Source organism: Ambystoma mexicanum, chromosome 10 (assembly GCF_040938575.1).
Source record: "Ambystoma mexicanum isolate Mex_15411 chromosome 10, UKY_AmexF1_1, whole genome shotgun sequence".
Taxonomy (NCBI): Eukaryota; Metazoa; Chordata; class Amphibia; order Caudata; family Ambystomatidae; genus Ambystoma; species Ambystoma mexicanum.
This window is the reverse complement of record NC_090932.1, coordinates 1455957946-1455980682: the sequence shown is the minus strand read 5'-3', so window position 1 is coordinate 1455980682 and position 22737 is coordinate 1455957946. Positions and strand designations below refer to the sequence as shown.

The following is a 22737-nucleotide window of genomic DNA, read 5'->3' as shown; positions in this document are numbered from 1 at the left end:
CACAGAGGTAGTGATCCTACGCCTCCTCTTTTGTTGAGGTAATGCATGGCCACCGTGTTGTCCGTCATTATCAGGACGTTCTTCCCTTGTACAGCTGGCAGGAACGCCTTCAGCGCCAGTCTGATGTCTCTCAGCTCTAACAGGTTGATATGTAGGCTGGACTCCGATGGAGACCAACGACCGCTGATGGTCTAGTCGTTGGCATGGGCTCCCCACCCCGTGAGTGAGGCATCCGTGACTACTGTTATCTCCGGCCAGAGTTGCTAAAACTGTTCTCCTTTCAGAATGTTCTCCTGACAGGCCCACCACTGAAGGTCTCGAGCTACTCTCTCGGGAACCTGAAGAAGATCTGTCATTCTCCCTGAGAATTGTGACCACTGAGTCCTCAGTGCCCATTGGAGGGATCTCATTCTCAGGCGAGCCTCTGGCACTAGGAAAATGCAGGATGCCATGAGGCCTAGCAACCTCAAAAAGTCAAAGGCTGGGAGACGTTGGGCATGTTGGAACTTGGTAACCATCTGTAGAATATCTTGAGCCCTCACCTCTGGTGGCGAGGCTTTTCCCAGGGAAGTGTCCAGGATCGCTCCTATGAACTGGAGTCTCTGCGATGGTATCATTTGTGACTTCTTTAAATTTAGGGAGAAGCCCAGTCTGTGAAGGAAGTGGCACACGTGATTTAGCTGGATCTGAGCTTGCTCCGAAGAAACAGCCCTGATCAACCAATCGTCCAGGTAGGGGTAGACGTGAATCCCTTCCCTCCTTAGACTTGCCGCCACTACCGACATTAACTTGGTGAAGACCCTCGGGGCGGAGGTCAGCCCAAATGGCAGTACTCGAAATTGATAGTGAGAGTTGCCAATTGCGAACATCAGGTATTTCCTGTGTTTGAGATGGATAGGCACATGGAAATAAGCGTCCTGAAGGTCCAGAGATACCAACCAGTCCTGGAACTGAAGGGCCTGGAGGATCTGAGAAAGAGTGACCATCTTGAATTCGTCTTTCCTGAGGAATTTGTTCAATTCTCGCAAGTCCAAGATGGGTCTCAGTCCTCCGTCTTTCTTCGGAATGAGAAAGTAAGGGGAGTACCAGCCCTTGTTCCTCTCGCTACAGGTACCAGTTCTATGGCACCTTTCTCTAGCAGGTCCACAATTTCCTGCAAGAGGAGCGGATCTGGAGCTTTCTGAGAGCTGATCCCCGGTGGATGACTCTGAGGTATACGTAGGAAAGGCAGGCAGTAACCTTGGGCAACTGTTTCCAATGCCCAAGCATCTGACGTGATAGCTTGCCATACCGCCAGATGTTGAGTCAACCTGCCTCCTACAGGTGTCCTGTGAGGGAAGTCTTCAGAGTGGTTTTGGGGCGGCTGATGCAGATGCCGATGGTAAAGAGGGACCTGCTGTTGCTGCAGCTTTTGAATATCTACCCTGTCCACCTCGGGTAGTTCTTCTTTGTCCCCTTTGAGCCGGTCGTCCTCTACCTCTTCCGAATGCGGAGTAGAAGCGAAAGGACTTGCCCCTCGCAGAGGTTCCTGTGGGACGAAAAGGAGTCTGACGGATTGCAGCTCCTAGGGATTTTGCTGCTGCTTTTGAAGTTTGCAGTTTCTCTAAACTGTCATCCGCCTTTTTCCCGAACAAAGAAGAGCCATCGAATGGCATGTTCAAGAGCCTGGCTTGCACATCTGGGGCAAAACCAGACTTTCTCAACCAAGCGAATATCCTGGTTGATGTACTTGCCAACATTGCTCTGCTGATACTGTCAGCCGAATCAATGCCCGTCTGGAGGGATTCGCACATAGCGTCTTTACCGTCCTGTATAATATTCGGGAACGCATCCCTTTCTTCTCCCTCCGGGATGCAGTCAGCCGCTGTAGAAGCGCACTCCCAAAGTGTATGGCTGAACCTAGCAAGGGTGCAAGTAGCATTCACAGATTTTAACGCCATGCTACATGCTGAAAAGACTTTCTTTGCCATAGCATCATATTTTTTATCGTCCCTGTCCTGTGGGACGGTAGGATAAGCCGTCTTGACATCGGTAGAGGATGCTGCCTGTACCACCAGACTTTCTGGGGATGGGTGTTTAGACAAAAACTCCGGGTCTGTAGAGGATACCCTGTACTTTGTAGACAGTTTTTTATTTACTGCTGGTACGACATCTGGGGTTTCCCAGTTTGTCATGATCTTCCTCTGAAAAGCTTTATGAAAAGGCACCACAGGATCCTCCTGTGGGCCTTTGTCAAGAATATCCGTGAGGTCATCTTGTTGGAAAGATTGTGAAGTTGCAGACCACCCCATAAACTCTGTGATCCTGGCCATTAAGGCTCTATAAGGGGTTTCAGCATGTTCCCCCGGGTCTGGTCTGGCAAATTCCACCTCAGGGGAGGTGTCTAACCCACTTGCCTCATGTAAGGAATCATGAAGATCCTTTAACCTGCGTTCTTCAGAGGAAAATTCCTCTCTAATTGGGGTGACAGGTCCCTGCAGCTCAAATGTGTCTTCCTGTTCAGACAATTCACCCTCTTCCAATATTGAGGACATAGTCCTCAATTGTTCTGAACTCATAAAGGGTGTAAACCCCATTTCCAAGGCTGAGGGTGCCGAACTTGTCATAATCGGCCTCGAAAACGTCGATGTCGTTGACGCCGAAGGCTTCGAGCGTGGCGTCGAAAACAAAGGCGGAGGCCTCAAAGACCACGACAGAATTGGGATTCTACTCGATGATCTCGAAGCCATCGACGTCGAGGACCTGGGGATAGATACTGGGTGTGTTGTAACCGTGACTTTTCTTGGCGTCGACACCGGTGTCGACGCTGGCGTCGAGTCGACAGACTCGTGTGTCGAAGGTCCCTTCGACAACGGCGTCGAAGACATCGACCTCGACGGAACCCTCGTCGGCGGCGTCGACGGAACCTTCGAGGAAGGTTTGGAGGTCATAGTCCTATTCGAGGGTTCGAGAGGTTTTCTTCGCTGGGTACTGCGACCCGCGGCGTTTTTGACCTTCGGGTCTTTCGACCAGAGCATCGCTCTCGGCAGTCTTCGAGGGGGTCAAGGCCGCTTTCTCGAAGACGCTCATCATATTTTTGCGGAATTCCTCCCATTCAGCCCAGGAACTATGTTTCGTGGGGCAAGGGATTCTTTTTGGCGAAAGAGAGGAAGAAGACGACGGAGAAGGGGATCTTCGACGTCTCCTCTTCGAGTGCTTCGATCTCGAGGAGTGATGGGACCCACTCCGAGACCTGGAGCGCGAATGGTGACGAGGAGACGAAGAAGAAGCTTTAAAAGTCTTACCTTTCTCCAGCTTCCCCCTACGCTCCTTCAGGGCGTTAGCTGTCATGGACATACAGTCATCGCACTCCGAACAATGGTGTTCAGCTCCCAAACACCACAGAAACTCTGTGAGGGTCAGTCAGTGACATCTTTTTTCCACAATCTCGGCATTTTTTGAAGCCGGATCGAGGAGTTGTCGGTTCCGACGAGGAAGCCATCGAGTACGGATCGAATAACTCGAGGTAAATATGATTAATCTGACAAGAACTGAGCAACGGTATTCCGAGGCACTGAGTAAGCGCGGAAAAACGGAACTGAGCAACGGACGCTGCGCGCAGCCTTTATAGGCAGGATGACGTCGACACGGCGGCTGTCGAGGGACATCGACTCGGAGGACGTTGACGCGCAGCGCCCTCTAGAGAAAAACATTTTCAGAGGCCAGCAGAGCTGGAAGGAGATATCTAAGATGAGGAATACGTCGGAGGACACAATCCCTTCGAACAACAGTTACAGGTAAGTAACTTGTTCCTTCTCCAGCATGGGGTCTGGTATGGATTCACATGCTCAAGAATAAAGAATACATAGCAGTACACACATGCATAACCACGGGAGGTGGCAAGGCTCATCATTAAGCATCTCAACATTATGCATTTCTTACCTCCTCACCAGGCTCACTTTCAAGCGAACAGGTTGCGCAGCACTGCTTGGCCGACTCTTGACTCCTCCCTGGAATCACTGTCGACGCAGTAGAATTTCGTGAAGGTGTGCTTCGACCTCCATGTAGCAGCCCTGCAGATGTCCAGCAGGGGCACACCGGACAGGAGCACCGTAGTTGCAGCGATCACTCTGGTCGAGTGGGCTCTCGGACGGCCAGGCAACCATCAGTTTGCCAACCAGTGACAATGGGTGATTACAACCGGAGAGCCACCTGGAAATGGAAGCTTTTGAGAGGGCCGTCCCATGGTTCACAAGGCCAAAGTTCACAAAAAGTTGCAGCGCCTTCTGGAATCTCTTTGTGCAGTCAACATAGAACTTCAGTGCTCTAGCCACATCCAGCGAGTGCAAAGTCCATTCAGCCAGCGACGAAGGCGTCGGGAAGAATACAGGTAACACCAAGGGCTTGTTTAGATTAAAGTCCAGTGGCACCTTGGGCATGAAGGAGGGGTGCGTCCGCAGCACTACCCTAGTCGTGTGGAATTTCAAATAAGGTGGTTTACAAGAGGACCTGGATTTCTCCCACTCGTAATGCTGAGGTGATGGCCACAAGAAAAGATGTTTTCCAAGACAAAGATTTCAGTGGCCCAGAATGCATAGGCTCGAACGTAGGACCCATGAGCCTAGTAAGCACCACATTGAGCCCCCACGCCGGGGCCGGGGCCAGAGCCTTCACCGGCAGGAACGAGCGAAACAGTCTTTTAATGAACTCCTTGACCAAACGATGCAACCATAAGTATGATCGTCCAGGAGATCTGGTGCAGCGGGAGATAGCCGCCAGATGAACTTTGATGGAAGCATGGGCCAGTCCTGCCTTGGCCAAAGACAACTAAAGAAGCACCTGCGGAGCAGTGACTCTTAGAGGGTCGATCTTCTGTGTACGGCACCAAACAGCAAAACTCTTCCACTTGTGAACGTAGCATCTGAGAGTAGACGAAGCCCTGGCCTTGATGAGCACCTCCTTACAATCTGCTGGAAGATCGTAGCCCCCAAACTCTAGTGCTGCAGGAGCCAGGCCTTCAGGTTCAGCGCTCCTGTGTCGTGGTGTAGAATTGCACCTCCTTCCCTGGTGAGAAGATCTGTGACTGCCAGAAGCTTGACTGGAGAAGATGCGGACATGCCCAGAAGGTCCGGGTACCATATCTGTCTCGGCCACACCGGTGTGACGAGGATCATCCGGCAACAGGACTGTCTGAGTTGATTAACTAGTCAAAGAAGCAACGGCAACGAAGGGAACACATACAGGTACAGGCTGTCTCAAGGGAAAGAACGCGTCCACCATGCTGCCCGGCTGGTGAACCTCCAGCACTTGGTGTTTGTCGCCATCGCAAACATATCGATCTATGGATTGCCCCATCTGTGGAACAGGTGATCCACTTGGTCCTGCCGAAGTTCCCACTCGTGGCACGAGCGCAGCTGCCATCTGAGAGAGTCGGCAACAATATTCTTCACTCCTGCTAGATGAAACTGGATGAGGCACATCCCCTGGGCTACGGCCCAGTGCCAAAGGTCCTGCGCCTCTTTGCAGAGACCCGGAGATCTGGTTCCCCCCTGCTTCAGAATGTAGAACATTGTGGTGGTTTTGTACGTGAAGACCCGTACCACCTTGCCCTTGAGGGATGGAAAAAAGGACTTGAGGGCCCAAAACACGGCTCGCAGCTCCAGAATGTTGATGTGCAACGCTTCTCCTCCAGTAGCCACAGGCCGCTTGCATGACGACTTCCAGTGTGCGCTCCCCATCCTTCGAAGAAGGCGTCCGTCGTGACCGTCTCCTGAGGTGGGGCCTGGAAATCCACGCCTGCGGACAGATGTGGGTGCACTCCCCACCACTGTATCGCTCGATGGAAACTCGTTGAGTGATCTTATCCTCGAAGATTCCCGGCACTTGTATCGAAACGGCGTCCAGGAATTCCTGCAGTGGACGCATCCGTAGTCTGCACAGTCGAACGAGGTCTATGCATGACGACATGCCGCGTAGGGACTTGATGGACCTCACCCTTGCGATCTTCATGGCAACAGCTGTTGCACCTTGCCGAGGATGGCCGCTATCCTCTCCTCCGACTGAGACACTAGGCACGACAGTGTGTTGAGTCGGGTCCCAGAAACAGAGCGTCTTGCAATGGAGTCGAGCAAGGCTTTGCATAGTTGATCGAGAACCCCAGATCCGTCAGGATTTGGACGATCCTTGCGGTGTGGTCGACAGCGATGTCCTTTGAGCCCGCTTGGATGAGCCAGTCGTCCAGATAAGGGTACACGTGGATCCCTCGTAGCCATAGCAGCACCGTCACCTGTGCCAGACATTTAGTGAACACTAGCAGCGCCGATTTCAATCCCTAGGGAAGGGCCTTGAACTGGTAATGTTGCCCTTGAGCCACAAAGCGTAGGTACTTGCGGTGCCCCTTGTGTATGCGGACGTTAAAATAGGCATCTTCCAAGTCCAGCGACAATAGAACATCCCCCTAATCCGGCTGTCATAGTATGTGCTGAAAAGTCACCATCTGGAACTTTTGGGACTTGATGAACTTGTTCAGACAGCAGAGGTCCAGAATGAGCCTCCAACCGCCGGTCTTCTTTCTGACGAGGAAGTAACAAGAGTACACTCCGGAGCCTCCTTGGGACGAGCTTTATCGCCCCCTTTTTTTAGTATAGCCTGTACCTCCAGGAGGAGCTAAGGGACGTGATTTTCCTGATGGGCCACTGGTGGTATCCAGGGACGCTTCCGTTGGAACTCTACGGTGTGTCCGTGGGTGAGCGCGTCCAGTATACAACTGTTGGATGAGATGGTTTTCCACACGCTGACTAAGTTCGCGAGACGGCCTCCCAACGGGGTGCACAGGTGGGGGCCGACACCACGATCGCTTCTATCTTGTTTTGACGTCTAAGCGCTGCCTTGGCGATGACGTCCACCTCCAGACTTGGCGCGCCCCTGTAGGTCTCCTGGGCCGACGAGCAGGAGGGCTGACAGTAAGACTAAGCACCTCCTCCGAATCCTTTAGAAGAACTTTGGGATTTTCCCCCAGAAGTCCAAAAGGACGGCCGTCGTTAGTGAAGCGTGCCAAAGGCACGAGCCGTCTCAGTGCCCACTTTGATGGCCTGGAGAGACTCGTCCACAATCTTTCCAAACAAATTGTCCCCGTCGAAGGGCAAGTCCAACACCCTCGACTGAACATCCTGGTGGAAATTAGAGGCCCTCTGCCAGCCCCGCTGACAAAGGCAAACGCTGTTGCCCATCTGGTGGAATCTAGTGTCGGCAATGTCCGTGGCCACTGTAATGGCGTGGTCCGACGCCACCTCGCCTTCCTGTAGGATCTCCAATGCCTCTGCCCTCTTGTCTTCGGGAAGGAAGTCCAAGAGGGGGGACATCTTGAACCAAAGCTCTGTTGTAACGCGCAATGATGGCCAGTGCATTAGCGGCCTTGATAGTCGTTGCTGCCGACATAACTGCGCCCCATGCCATCCAACTTCTTGCCCTCACCATCCAGGGGGAGGGGGGGAAGCCGCCGACGAGGAGGAGCCTGAAGAATACTTCTTGGCCGCTGCCGACACAGAGTCTGACGACGGCTAGGACCATAAGCACTTGGGCGGAGAGTCTGGCACCCTGCATTTCTTTTCATAACGGTCCCTCTTCGCCGGAGCCGATGAAGGGTTCTTCATGAGGGACAACCGCTCATCCCAAATGTCAACAGTGGAATCGACAGCACGGTCTTCCTTTTCGCCTCCCGGCACTGGTATAGGAAACCTTTCTTCTACTACCCAGGGACGAGCTGGAATAGCTCTGAGGCCCTGGAGATCATGGCATGGAACGAGCCCATCTCGTCGGGCGGTGATCTGGCAGGCGGCAATGGGAGATTCCCCAATGGGAGTTGCCATGTCTGGGTCCGTCTCATCTCTCGGTGGGGGAGAGGGAGGCGAAGGGTGGAATGGAGGAGGAGGGTGGGCTCTCCTCCGCTTGGATGGCGTTTCCTCCGATGGTGTTGGTGAAGCGGGGGGGGTGGGATGCCGGCGTAAGAGGCATCCTTCTCCGGATCTCTGAGAACAGGGTATAGAGAGCCGTAAGAATGTCCATCGAGATATCCCCAGGTGGTTGTAGAGGTGGTGGAGACAGACGAAAGCATTTACGGCTTAGGTTGCTCCTCCGCGTCGTCACCGCCCTGCTGCTCCTAGTCTGTCTCCTCGTTGTCACCTTAGTCGTCGCCCTCATCAGGATCCCTCCCGTAGGTCACGCGCTTGACGCATTGCCCCTCCTGAAGGTTCAGGAGGTTGGCGAGCTCCTCCTCTTTGGAGCTGTCCGTGCCCTGGAGGGTCACCATGCCCCCCCCTTCTCTGCGACTAAGGGAGATTGTTTCGGGGAAATTATGGGCATTACCTTCTCCGGTGTCTTTTCGATGGGCTGGAAAGAGGATTCCCTCCTGACCGGAAGGCGTACTCTCGCCTTTGGGGCCGTGCCCTGCAGATCCGCCACTGCAGCCTTCGCGAGGGACGCTGCCACCACTTCAATGGAAGGTTGGGCCTTCACAGTCTTGGCCGAATCCGCGGCCTTCACCTTAGGGGGAGGGTCGAGACCCGGCTCCCCCTTGGCCTTCTCTGCAGGGCCAGTCTGGGTCTTCTCCAAGACCTTGCCCGGATGGTCCGACTTCCTCTTTTTCGAAGATCCTGAGAATTGGGTCATGGTCGAAGGCGCTGGAGATGCTGTACTGGCCCTGGCCGCCGATGAGCCCATTGCAACGGCTCTCCCGGAGGCAGTGGACTTGCATTCCCGTCGTCGTCTCCAACGTCCTCGACATCGGAAGAAATATCTGTGCCCTGGAGTTCTTCCACTCCCCTCGCCCTTCTTTGGGCCCAGAGGGGTCGTCTTCAGGCTCATAGACAGCATCCTCTTTTCCAGAGTCTTTTCCACTGGCTTGGCCGAAGCCTCACGCCTGGGAGGAAGAGCCATCCTAGCCGCCAGAGGGGTGCCGTGGACAAGGTCAGCCCCTTTCGCCTTCAAAAGTGCAGCTGCCACCAGCTTGATAGATGTGGACGATTTAGCCTGTATCACCTGGGCCTTCACGGGAAGGATGGCAACCTTTTCCTGTTGCTTGGACTTCTCCGGTTTATTCCCGTAGCTTCCCTAGGGTAGTGGACTTTCTCTTCGACGAAGAGCTAGGGCAATGGCTGGAGACAGACTTCTGGAGATGAACGTGCATTGGCTGTCGTGGGAGCCGCTTGTGAAGAGACCCCGGTGGAACCGGACTCTTAGTGCTTGGCCTGGTCTTGGACTGTTAGGGAGAATTCTCATTTTATGGCTAATTTCCCTCACCTAGTGAGTCGCCCAGAAACTTTGCTGGATGTCTGGAATTTATTTTTTCAACTTGGTAAGAGTGTGAGCTTTTTCCCCCACTCTTAACCATGTTATGCCATGTGTATTTCCTCTATATTTTGTGATTGTGGACTCTGGAGTACACCACTTCAGTAGCCCTTCTTTTGCGTGTTACACAGCACCTTCAGTGCAGTGACACAGGGTTGTCTTTTAGACTTCCCACCGACTTCATTTCTGGGGCTGACTACTGTCCCCCAGAAAAGGGTAAATTTGCCATTAACTTTACTTAGTTAACCACAGATCCAGTACACCCCATTTTAGCCCTTTTTATCTGTACCTCCTAGAGCATTGTTTTGCTCTTTTAACATTTAGACTTGGTGTTGCGCTCACCTGGCGCCCACAGAGGAGTCGATCTGAACTGGACAGCTGCGGTCTCCACCAATGTGACGCGTAGGGCCGAGATGACGGACTGGACTGGCCCACCTAGCTTCGTGTGCTTGGCCCGTAGGAATATTCTTCTGTAAATGGAGAAAAGGAATTAACCACCCGTGGGGTTGAGCGTAAATCTCACCCACCCCCGCTGTTCTCCCCATAGATCATCTTTGATGTCCCCTCTTATAGTCTCACCTGAGGGTTTACAAAAGATGAGCTCTCCATCCTGCATTGAGCGCAGGGGCGCGTTGATAACCAGTTGCTTCACTGGCTCGAAGGAATTGGTGAGTTCCAGAACAATATTGACTCCGAAAAGTATGTAGTTCGTAAGAGTTCATATGTCTGACTTTCACGCTGGTCTGATTCCTTGCAGTTTGCAGCTTGACCCCAGCGAAGAGTTCCTCGTGGTAGCTGACAAAGTTCAGGTAAGGATTTGGCTTATCCTACACAATAAAATAAGGCCAGAATGTAACCTGTGACTTGCTCGGTTATTCAGGTGTGGCGAGAAAATATGAAGTTCGGGGAATAATGCCTGCGGCAGTAAAATTAGGTAAGTCTATTGTGGTGAGAAGAGTACCCGTTGTTTGTCCCTTCGTCTCACCTTGTCCTTTTGTTCCCCGTAGAGGCCGGGGTACGGCGAGGATGCAATGGAGACTGCGCCAACCGTGAAGAGCAATAGTACCCGCGGCGGTAATCGGGTAAGTCTATGGGGGTAGTTCCTATTGCCTCGGTTTATTCCCTTGGCTCACCTTTGCTGTTCTTGTATTCCCCTTAGGTGCCAGAGTGTGGCGGGAACGTGCAAAAGGATGCGGTGGATCGTGAGGATGCTGCGAAGGCCGGTGAGTTCAGCGCGGCGCTGCAGCAGGCGAGGCGGCGTACGTAAAATGCTTCTTTCTTCCAGCTCGAAGGCACGGTGGATCCGGAATTCAGGTAAGGATCGAAGGTTTTGCTCTTATTCTAACCTCTTCTCCTTCTGTGCCTCCCTTTTTGTAGGAGCTGCAGACTCGAGGCGGGCGTGGCAGAAGACTGGATGCAGGTTTGCAGACACGGTGAGCGTTACGCTGCTGGATACAGAATAACACGAAGCGTGTGCTGCTCTTCGGGCGTGGTTTAAATAGCCTCCAAAGTAGTCCCAAGTAAGTATTCCTCCCCAGCCCCACCCGAGTAAAAAAATAGTCCCTAGGTAAAATAGTCCCTTCCAAGCCTCATTTGCTTTAAGCTCTGCATGGTCTGCATCAGGTAAGCTTGCAGCAGGGTCTGCATCCGGTAAGTTCTACTCTATGAGCTTGGCGCCATGGGCGCCAGGACTGACTCTCCATATGAGCCTGGCGCCATAGGCGCCAGGACCGCATCCAAACAGCCCCTAGCAGGGGTTTTTGGGCTTGCTCAAAATATCTTAATGCCTGCTTCCGCAGTTGCTGGACCTGGTCTGGTTCCCCGGGGGTAGGCATCATGACATTTGGCTGGTGGCAGTGGTATCTACCTTAACTTTTCTACTGCGATTATACTATATAAACGTGGTATTGTTTTAGGCTATTATATTAGCCTCAAACTTAAACCCGCTTGACCAAATACTTTTTCTTTTGGCTCTGGTCGGGTTTAAAATCGCCATTTCTTTTTGTTAAAATCCTTCTTGTGTTTTACTTTGCGCAGCAAACCAGGTTTGCCTTCTTTGTTCACTGTCTTTTGGCGGGTTTCTGCCAAGAAGCCCTCCTCTAGGCGCCTCAATGTCTAGGTGGGCTGAATGTGAGGGAAGGGTGTAGTCACCCCCTGCACAAGATACCCCAAGTCGCACTTTGCCATGATTGGCTGAGGTGGTTGTCCGGGCTGGACAACCCCAATGTTGCGTGATTGACAGCCAGGCTGTGTGAATGGGGGATTTTCGCATAAAAGGCAGGGCTCTTGGGCTAGAAGTCAGAGTTGCCACTGGAACTACAAGGAACCTAAGAGAAGCGGAGAAGTAGTCGGCTGCTGCAACTATCCCGTCCCGGTGAAGCCCCGCTGCAGTCCTAAGCTATCTACCCTTCGACGACCAGAGAAGATCCAGTCCGGAGTCTTCTTCCCTTGAGCCTGGTGGGCATAACCAGCTCATCTTCTTCAGCCAGAGGATCCTCTTCGTGGTTGACATCGCTGCACCCTGCCACCTGAAGAGCCTCTCCTGTTTTTAAGGAGCGCACCTTTTATTCACCGTCGCTGCTGCCGGCTTCAGCCCTGTGTGGTGCAGACCCCTCCAGACGTCCTCCTTCGCATCGAAGCTCCAGGAACCGTGGGTCTGCAGGAAACTACCAGGAACAACTGCTGTGGCACCAGCTTCTTCATTGAATAAGGTACTGTGTTCTGCTTGAGGAATTAGGGTGAATCCCTTTTCTTCGCCTCCAAGGCTTGCCCTTGTCTTCCCTCCTTCTTCTAACTTTTGCTTCCTGGGTTGACAATATCCAAGTACTCCTGGCTACGTTGAATCGTGAACTGTCCGACTGCGTGATCCTCTACAACAGGAACCCGGTACACTTGAAACTGGCTCTGGCCTATTGACTCTTGAATTTCTGTCTATGAGTGTTCTCTGATTCTGTCTGCCTTGACAAAAGTATTGCCTATGATTTTTACCCCCAACTCTCTGTGGGTATCTCGGGTGCTAAGTGTGTTTTTGCCCTGGTAACATTTCTTGCCGCGGATACGCGTTTCTTTAGTAAGACCGAACTGTCATTACTGTCAAAAAGTGATCACAAATGTATTCCTGGTAACGTCTTTTGTTTCAGAACACCGGTCCGTTAAAACAGAGTACTTACCTTGAGGTTATACCGTACTAAGTGAATTGGTTGGTTGTAGTATATTTTACGTGTTGTTTTGAATTAATAGAAGTGTCGTGTTTATAACAAACGGTTTAAAAATAAATGTACTTATTTTTTACCTGAAACCTTGAGTCAGTGTTTGCTTGAGTCACAGTAATTGTGGTCCCTTTGTGTAATCTCTGCTACTCTCATATACTCTTGAGATAAACCTGGCTGTTCCGCTACTGCTATCACTTTAACTTATTAGTTCAGGCTTGTACCAAGGGAAAAACTTGTATTGCCACCTGTAGTCTTAATTGTGTGTAGTGGTCCCTAAGGGCACTGCACAGGCGTCTGCCTAACATGGATCCCCACGGATGGATCGCCATCAAAGGACATTCCGCAAACCGCAGCTGGTGTAGAGTTTGAAGAGGGAATCCCTGTCGTCCTTCTCCCCGGACATGATCCAGCGTGAGGTGTAGGCCTGATGGCCTTCTGGAAACTTCGAAGAAGAAACACTCGACGATTCTGCCCTTGAGGGGCAATGAAATATGCTGCAAAATGGATCTCAGTTAATGGGATGATTCAAGATAAAGCACACTAGCTCGATCGAACAAAACTAGGATTTTCCTACCCCAAAAGATCGTAAAACGAGGACTCCCAACACTTGGACGTGTGGTAAAAATTTGAAGATGGCTGCCAGAGGAGGGGCTTAGGGAGAGGGCAGCCATTGGCTGGGGGCAGTATGACCCAGAGCTCAGTGATTGGTTTATGGGAGGAAGACAGTTTGTAAACGAACGTGAATAATCATGAGCATGTGAATCCATGCCAGACCCCATGCTGGAGAAATAGGATTTTATACCATGAAACAGTTCACTACATAAGGAAGCCCAGGTCAGGGCAGCACAAGGGGTCTCAGTGGTGAGTTTAGTTTGGTGACAACTTTTAAGGGTGTAGATGAACGTTACCCCTAAGATAATTGGTGCATACTGAACTGAAGAATTAGTTCTTTTTCTTGATTTACATCTAGCATAAGTGGTTGGAAATACACAAGCAAGGTAAGTAAAAATCACTGCATAACAAATATGCTATTTTTTTAGTACATGATACTTTAACCATTCAGTTATAGCTTGCTGTTCTGTAAGCCAAAACACCTTACAATTCCAGAACTGCAGAATAATGTCAAAAGGAAAAGTGTGATTTAACTTACCCTAAAATCATTCTTAAATTTCTTTAAATCATCAAGCTGTTTTCTTTGTTCAGAAACTATTGGTGGTACAGCTACAGATTATGAAAGAAAAGATGGAACAACATTAAAATATAAGGTAGATTTTAAAAAAAATAATTGAAAGCAGTATACATACAGTAAATATGGAGGCAGTGCGTGGTATAAGGAACAAGTTACTTACCTGTAACTGTTGTTGTCCAGCATGGGTCTGGCATGGATTCACATGCTCAGGAATATTCTCCGTCAGGCTGGGAAGCCTCGGTAAAAAAAAAAAAATAGTTTTGTTTCTTAACTGTCTTTCTCCTAACAACCAATCACTGGTCTCTGGGTCACACTGCCCCAGCCAATGACTGCCCTCTACCTAAGCTCCTCCTCGGGCAACCATCTTCAGATTTGGTAGTACGTAAAGTGGCAGTAGGACCAAGAGAAGAGCTGCAAAGGGGAAGGCGGGATGGTTTGCATGTAAATCCATGCCAGACCCATGCTGGAAAACAACAGTTACAGGTAAGTAACTTTTTCCTTCTCGAGCATGGGGTCTGGCATGGATTCACATGCTCATGAATACAAGAATATATAGCAGTACACACATGCACAGCCACGGAAGGTGGCAAGGCTCAACATTAAGCATCTCTTACCTCCCCCCACCAGGCTCACCTTCAAGCAAACAGGTTGCGCAGCACTCCTTGGCCGACTCTGGAATCCTCCCTGGAATCCCGATCGTTGCAGAAGAATTTCGTTAAGGTGTGCGTCAACCTCCACGTAGACATCTGCAGGGGCACACCAGACAGGACCTCCGTAGATGCAGCGATTGCTCTGGTCGAATGGGCTCTGGGACGGCCAGGCAACGGTCGGTTTGCCAACCGGTAACAGTGCGTGATGATGCCGGAGAGCCACCTGGAAATGGAGGCCTTGGAGAGGGCCTTCCCTTGGTTCACAGGGCCAAAGTTCACAAACAGCTGCGACATCTTCCGAAAAATCGTCATGCGGTCCACGTAGAACTTCAACGCTCTAGCCACATCCAGAGAAAAAAAACCTCTCAGTCGGCGACGAAGGCGATGGGAAGAAAACAGGTAACACCAAGGGCTCGTTCAGATGGAAGTCCGACGGCACCTTGGGCATGAAGGGGTGGTGCGTCCTCAACACGACCCTCGTTGCATGGAAAGTCAAGTACGGATGCTTACAGGAGAGGGCCTGGATCTCTCCCGCTCTTCATGCGGAGGTGATGGCCACCAGAAATGCCGTCTTCCACAATAGGAATTTCAGAGGTGCCAAATGCAGAGGCTCGAACGGAGGACCCATGAGCCTAGACAGCACCACATTGAGCTGCCACGCCGGGGCCAGAGCCTTCACCGGCGGGAACGAGCGGAAAAGTCCTTTCATGAACTCCTTAACCAGGCGATGCGACCACAACAATGATCGCCCCGGAGTTCTGGTGTAGCGGGAGATAGCCGCCAGATGGATCTTGATAGAAGTGTGCGCCAGCCCCGCCTTGGCCAGCGACAGCAAGTACGTTGAGGGTTCATCTTCTGTGCACAGCACCAGACGGTGAACCTCTTCCATTTATATCTGGAGCACTTAAGAGTCGAAGAAGCCCTGGCCTTGGCAAGCAGCTCCTTGCAGTCAGCCAGGATCTCATATCCTCCAAACTCTGGTGCTGCAGGGGCGAGGCCTGCAGGTTCAGTGTCCCCGGGTCGTGGTGCAGAATCGCGCCTCCTTCCCTGACCAGAAGATCTGCATCCGTCAGAAGCTTGACTGGAGGTGACGCCGACATGTCCCGAAGGTCCGGGTACCAAAACTGCCTCGGCCACACCGGTCTGACGAGGATCGTCCTGCACCGGGACCGTCTGAGTTGACATGAGTTGCAGAAGCAACAGCAACGGTGGTAACGTGTAGAGAAACAGGCCTTCCCAGGGGAAAGAACACGCATCCCCCATGCTCCCCGGCTGGCGAAACCTGACTAACCTCCGACACTTGGTGATCATCGCAGTCGCAAACAGATCGATCTGGGGATTGACCCATCGTCGAAACAGCAGGTCCACCTGATTTTGCCAAAGCTCCCACTTATGGCAAGAGCTCAGCTCCCTGCTGAGTGAGTCGTTGACGGTGTTCTTCACTCCTGCTAGATGAAAGGGTACCAGGAACATCACTTGGGCGATGGCCCAGTGCCATGTATCCTGCGCATCCTTGGAGAGAACTGGGGATCTGGTGCCCCCTGCTTCCGAATGTAAAACATTGTGGTGGTGTTGTCTGGAGAGCCGCACCACCTTGCCCTTGAGGGACGGAAGCAATGGCTTGAGGGGCCAAAACATGGCTCGGAGCTCCAGAACGTTGATGTGTAATGTTCCCTCCTCTGGGAGCCACAGGCCTCTTGCGTGGAGATTTCCGGTATGTGCACCCAATCCCTCCAGGGAGGCGTCTGTCATCACTGTCTCCTGATGCGCTTGGGTTTGGAAGTCCGTGCCCACCGCGAGTTGCGCGCGGACACCCCACCACCGAATTCCTCAATGGAATGTCTCGTTGAGGGCGATCTTGTCCTCGAAGCTTCCTGCTGCTTGCATCAAACGGGCGTCGAGTAACTCCTGCAGCGGCTGCATCTGCAGCCTGCACAGCCGAACGAGGTAAAAGCATGACGACCATGCCAGCAGGGACTTGATGGACCTCACCCTAGAAACCTCCATGGTCAACAGCCGTTGTACCTTGCCCAGGATGGCCTTTATCCTGTCCTCCCGACGGTTAAGCTAGGCACACCACCGTGTTGAGTCTGGCTCCCAGGAACTAAGCGTCCTGTGATGGCTCCAGGTAGGACTTTGCATAGTTTATCGAGAACCCCAGTTCCGTGAGTAGGCGGATGGTCCTCGCTGTGTGTTCAACGGCGAGTTCCTTTCACTTTGCTCGGATGAGCCAAATCGCTCAGACAGGGGTAGATGTAGATCCCCTACAGGTGCAGCCGGCCCGCCACCGGTGCCAGGAACTTGGTGAAGACCCTTGGGACAGACTTCAAACCGAAGGGAAGGGCCTTGAATTCGTAGTGCCGCCCTTGGACCATGAAGCGCAGAAACTTTCGATGCCCCTTGAAAATGGGGATGTGGAAATAGGCATCCTCCAAATCCAGCGATGACAGGAAGTCACCTTCCTCCAGCTGTCCCAGCACGTGCTGAAGGTTGACCATCCGAAACTTCTGGGTTTTTATGTATTTGTTGAGGCGGCGAAGATCGAGAATGGGCTGCCAACCTCCGGTCTTCTTTCAGACGGGGAAGTACCACAAGTATACTCCGGAGCATATACTCAGCATTGCTCGCACCTCCAGCAGCAGCTGCGTAATGTGGTTTTCTTTCCTGGCCACAGGTGGGAAACGGGGAGACTTCCTTTGGAACTCCAGAGAGTGTCCGTGGGCCAGGGCATCCAGCACTCAACGGTCGGTGGAGATGGACTTCCACACGCCGACTAAGTTTGCCAGCCGGCCTCCCAATGGGGTGCTCCGGTGGGGGGCGCGACGTCACGGCCGGTTCAGTCCTGCTTCGCCGAGGCCTTACCACCTTGGGCCCCTTGGCGTCAACGATGTCCTCTGGCCTTGCTGCGGCCTCTGTAGGCTTCCTGGGACAAAGAATGGGCCGCTTGACGGTATGAAGAGATGCCACCGAAGCCTTTGGAGGCACTCTGACTTGCCTCCGGAGGATCTAAAGGACGGCCGTCGTTGATGGAGCGTGCCCAAGGCACGGGCTGTCTCAATGTCTGCCTTGATGGCCTGCAGTGACTCGTCCACTGCCTTGCCCAATAGGTTGTCCCCGAAGGGTTGTACCCTCGCCTGTATGTCTTGACGGAAGTCGGTGGCCCTGAGCCAACCACACTGACAAAGGCAAACGCTGTTGCCCATCTGGCGGAAGCCTGTGTCGGCGATGTCCGTGGCCACCGTGATGGCGTGGTCCGAAGCCACCTCGCCTTCTTGCAAGATTACAAGGGCCTCCGCCCTCTTGTCGTCTGGGAGTAAGTCCAGGAGGGGGGCAATTTAAAACCACAGCTCCCCATCGTAGCAGGCCACGATAGTGAGAGCGTTGGCCGCCGTAATGGGTTCCATGTATTAAAATTGTGGAAAAATTGCTGTGGTTACAAAATATTGCAGCAAAAATGCCGCCACAATCCACGTAAAGGATGTGGGGGACACCCCCACACCCATTATACTATTTAAGGGGAGCAGGGGACACCCCCGCAACCCTTAAATGGTATAATGGGGTACACCTTAAGCAGGTCAAACTACAGCATTTTTGCAGCGATTTTTTGTATAGGCGACATTTTTGACGCAATTTTATCAGTGCATACCACGTAATGGTCGTCGCCGCCGACGAGATGACATGCTGTCCAGCTTCTTCCCCTCGCCGTCCGGCAGGGAACTGGAAATCAATGCCATCTTTGCCGCCGCAGACACCACTGGGTCCGGGGACAGCTGCGCTCTGAGGCACATAGGTGCAGCGTCTGGAACCCGGTATTTCTTCTCATACCGGTCTCTCTTTGCTGGGGCCGAGGATGGATTCTTCAGGAGGGACAGCCCTTCGTCCCAGATGTCGCCCAACAGCGGGACCGAGAGCATGGTCTTCCTCTAGGCCTCTCGTCGCTGATAAAGGAATCCCTCCTTCTGCTCTTCGGGGCGTAGCTGAAAAAGCTCAGAGGCCCTAGTGATCATGGCGTGAAACGAGACAATTTCGTCGAGAGGTGAAGCCCGGCTGGTGGCGACGGGAGATCTGTACCGTCATTGCCGCCGTTGTCCGTCCCTGTCATCTTTGTCTCTGTCTTGTCCCTCGACGGAGGGGAATGAGGTGAAAGATGGCAGGGTGGGGGTGGGTGGACTTGCCTCCGCTTGGATGGAGGGCTCCCTGACTGTCCAGGCACCACTGGATTGCCTGCCGGAGGCAAGGGCATCCTTATCCTTATTTCTGAACACAGGGTGTGCAGGGCTAGTAAGATGTCCTCAGACCTGTCCGTTGGTGGTGGCAGCGGTTGAGACGGGAGCGGCGGCTACAGCGTGGTGTCCTACGGTTCCTCGTCGGCTCCCTCGTCGCTCTCCATGTCTGCCTCGTCGGGGTCCTTCCCGTAGGACCTAGGACCTGACCTCGACAAACCTTTTGTCAAGAACTGACTTGAGGCCTAAAAGCTTGTCCTCTGAGGAGATATCTGAGTCTGGTAGGACTATCGTGCCTCCTCCCTCCTCGGCCCGGGGCTTCATGGGGGTCTTATCGATGGGCAGTAAAGATGATTCACCCCGGATGGGCAGGGAAACTCTTGGCTTGGGGGCCGTCTCCACTGGGGCCGCCTATGCGGTTTTCGCCAGGGACGCTACAAATCCCTCAATCGAAGCCTTAGCCTGTGAATCTGGGCCTTCACGACCTTAGGCGTGTCTGAGGCCTTCACCATGGGGGGAGGGTCAACGCCTCGCTCCCCCACTTGGCTTTCTCCATTGGAGCCAAAAAGGCCTGCTCCAGAAGCTTACGCGGGTTGTCCAACTTCCTTTTCGTCGAGTTTGAGCGTTGGCTCATGGTTGACAGAGTAGGCGACGCTGCGCCCAGAAGCTGCGGAGCCCGTATCAACGGCGCTCCTGGTGCCCGCGGTGCTTTGCTTTAAGTTGGGCCCCGTCGCCAGAGCACCCTCAAAGGTCTTAGAAGACTGCTCAGATTTTCTCTTGGAAGAAGTATGTTGCTGGGGCTCACCTGCCGCCAGGTTCTTTGTCTCCTGCCAGTCAGCGAGTCACTTGTGACGGTCCTTCATAGTACGGGAGTTTAGGCAGTAGAGGCACCAGGAGTGCCCATCCTCGAAGACGTTCTGTAGTTCACATCCTGGGCAAATCCTAAACAGAGGCGTCAAGTCTCCTTTTTCTTCGGCCATGTCCATGAGAGGTAGGCCCCAAGATGTTCTGGAATCCTCCAAGAAGTGAAATTCAACGAAAATTCGCCAATGAGGGGCATAGAGATTTCCGAAACGGGTCCCCGTTAATCAGAAGATGAATGGGTGGAGCTTGAGGCTCAATTTGACCAAAATAATAAGACCACACTATTTGAAAAAACGCAATACGCAGTAAAAGCTCGAGCGCCAAGCATGACGTCTTGGCCGGATCAGTCCTACTTGGCGGTCGGCGAACCGCCCCGAGAGTCTTGACGACGGCCACCTCTGAAGGCCTTGGATCGATCCGCGTTGGCTTCCTGGGTCGAGGAGCGGGAGGGTTGGCGGTAAGAGGACGAGCCCCCGCCGAAACCCTTTGAAGATCTGCTAGAATTCCCTCCGGATGAACGAAAGGACGGCCAGTGCTGCTGCAGAGTGCTAAAAAGCACGTGCTGTCTCCATGTCGGTCTTGATGGGCTGGAGGGATTCATTGACTACCTTGCCGAACAGGTTGTCTCCGTCAAACAGCATGCCTGAAGTTGGTGGCTTTGAGCCAGCCACGACGGCAAAGGCAAACCCTGTTGCCCATCTGGCTGAAACCTGTGTATGCAATGTTCAGTACCACTGTGATGGCGTGATATTTGCTGATTTAGAAAACAGAGTGTGTATTTTTAAGTATGTTTGGAGAGGTACCGACAAGAGGATGTCGATCTCCTCCTCCATGGAATTAAAAGAGCCTACTTCATCCAGTGGAGAGGCTCTTAGCGCCGGCGATGCAGGGTCTCCCAGTCCTGCATCATCGTCCCTATCAGTCATCACCCTCCTCCTAGGAGGGGTGAGGGCAATGACGGTTGGAATGGAGGCGTAGGGTGTCTCCTATTCTTCGCCGGTGGCGGACCCAGTGTCAACAGGGTCTGTTAGGCAAGATTGTAAGCCGTACCCTTTGGGTGCACTACAACAACCCGGTAGCGTGTTGAGCAGTCAGGCTCATCTCAAGTGTGGTCAAAGTGAGCTGTAGGGTAGTTACACAGAGATTCACAGTGACAAGTATTCAAATAAACTCTTACACACAAGGTTTCTTGATTAGACAATTATTAATTTAACAGTCAGTTTGAATAAGCCTTCTTCAGAATGGAGCAATATAAAGCAACAGAAACATACTTCAAAATACACACTCAGTTTTCTAAATCAGCAAATACCCATTTGGGATGGCCCACAGACACTACCTATCCCCACAGGCGACTTCAATAGTTAGGGTGCTGGGGGACATTAATATATCACTGTTTCATTTAGAATATTAGGGAGAGGAGTGTCAAAGAAAATGTTTCAGAATAAGATATGCGTTCACACAATTATTCTTAATCAGGTAAGTACTTCAAAAAAATGCATAGTCAGTTAACTCTTTTCTATAAGGAATGCAAAACACATACGCAGAGGAGAGAAGAGTCATTCAAGGAGCCAGGCCAGCCAATGTTAAGTTAGCAAAAGTCAAGGTGAACTGAAGCACTTCTTGCAGGTAAGTAAAAGTCTTGCACAATGTTTTAGAAATCTTTGTAGAAAAAGTGAAATCAAATGTAGGGTCACACGCTGTTGGACCTGTGAGTATGAGAAGATGCAAGCAACGCTACAGGAGCAACAAAGACAAGTCTCAACTTAGAACAAGAAAAAAGAGATTTGGGAAAGTAGACTCAAATGCGCTAGCCCCTTATGTAAATATATTCAGGCGAGTCTTAACAATCATTTAAATTGTATTATTGTTTCTTCACACTAATAATTCCAAAAAGACATTCCAAATGAAGAGACATTTCTGTTAGATGTCACTTTTTTCATTTATTTTTGCTTCACACCAATATATTATAATTCAAATGTTTCTCTCTCTCGACACGTGTTTCCCCATTGACACTCTCAATGGTTCTTCAGGAGAGGAAGTGTTTGTACTAAAAAGAAAGAAAAAACCAAATTCCTCATTTTCAGTAATGCCAAAACATTTTTTTCAAAAAGAGTAAAATATAGTTTTTGCTACAATGACTCACCCTTCTGATTTTCTTAATGTTAGCATGTATCCTGCTTATTTTTCCGAATTTTATATACTAGAGTCTCGCTAATACTCATAAGGATATTTATCCTAATTCAATTTTGTAGGAAAGGTTCCAGGTTAAAGCTATGGGGGGGGGAGAATAAAGGAAAAAGACAAAATAAAACTTTTTGTTGATAGTCTATGAAAAAGGAAAACATGGTCATAGTTTGACTATAAGTTCTAGTAAAACTTGATCCAGGGAGAGTACAGGCTTCTCATTTACTTACCTTGTTTTTCTTTTTTATATAATTGATCCTGTGCCGTGATAAGCATCCAAGTAAGAGGATGTCTAACTTAAGCTGATTCCAGCTATTTATGCCGCGATCGTGCCGTGATGACGTCATTACGCCGCGCCCACGGGATTTTACGTGACGCGATGACGTCATCACGCACATGTTTACGACCCGGCGGCCATTTTGGGATGAGTTTAACTAAGACCAACGACTCCATTCTAAATTAATAATATGGAATTTTAAATCAAGTAACAGAGAAAAGATTATTAAATTAGAGCGCCTATTGTTGTGATTTTATAGCAACACGCTAATCTTTTTATTAAAACGTGTGCTAAGACGTCATTGCATAATTGCATATTTAAAGAACATTTTTGTTGTGCACTCTGTTGAGGTGGCTCATGCTCGGTCAGTCCTGCTTCCTGGTCGAGACAAATTTGGAGCTTCAGCACAGCAGCAGGGCTTCACCGGGCAAACCAAAGGTCCAGGAGTTGCAGCAGGCGTCTCTTCCAGGTTCTTCGGATTCCTTCCTCCAGTGGCCAACTCTGCCCTCCAAGCCAAAAAGCCTTGCCTTATATGCAGGTTTCTCCCATTCATTCCAGCCTAGCTGTCAGTCACCCAGCAGGGTGGCTGTCCTTGATGGACAGCCAGCCAGCCAGCCAGCCAATCACCTAAGATTGTATTTCTGTCTCCTAGGAGACTAAGCACAGGGAGTTACGGGAACCTCCCTCGCTTCCTGCCCCAGTCAGACACCCTGGAGCCAGAGGCAGGCTTGACTCGTGAATCCCGCCAAAGGCAAAATGAACAAAGGGGCCAATCCTGGTTTGGGGCGCAGAGTAACTCTCAAGAAGGACCTTG

General features: G+C 51.5%; 1 protein-coding gene across 10 annotated transcripts in view; it reads right to left on the bottom strand.

The window, feature by feature from the left end:
- Positions 1–22737, bottom strand: part of ATXN2 (ataxin 2) — a 2542428-nt gene that overhangs the window by 1321542 nt on the left and 1198149 nt on the right. For all 10 annotated transcript variants that reach the window (XM_069619525.1, XM_069619517.1, XM_069619521.1 and 7 more), the window contains one exon: positions 13687–13757. In XM_069619525.1, the coding sequence (XP_069475626.1) occupies positions 13687–13757 (71 nt within the window). The remainder of the gene's footprint in view (positions 1–13686; positions 13758–22737) is intronic.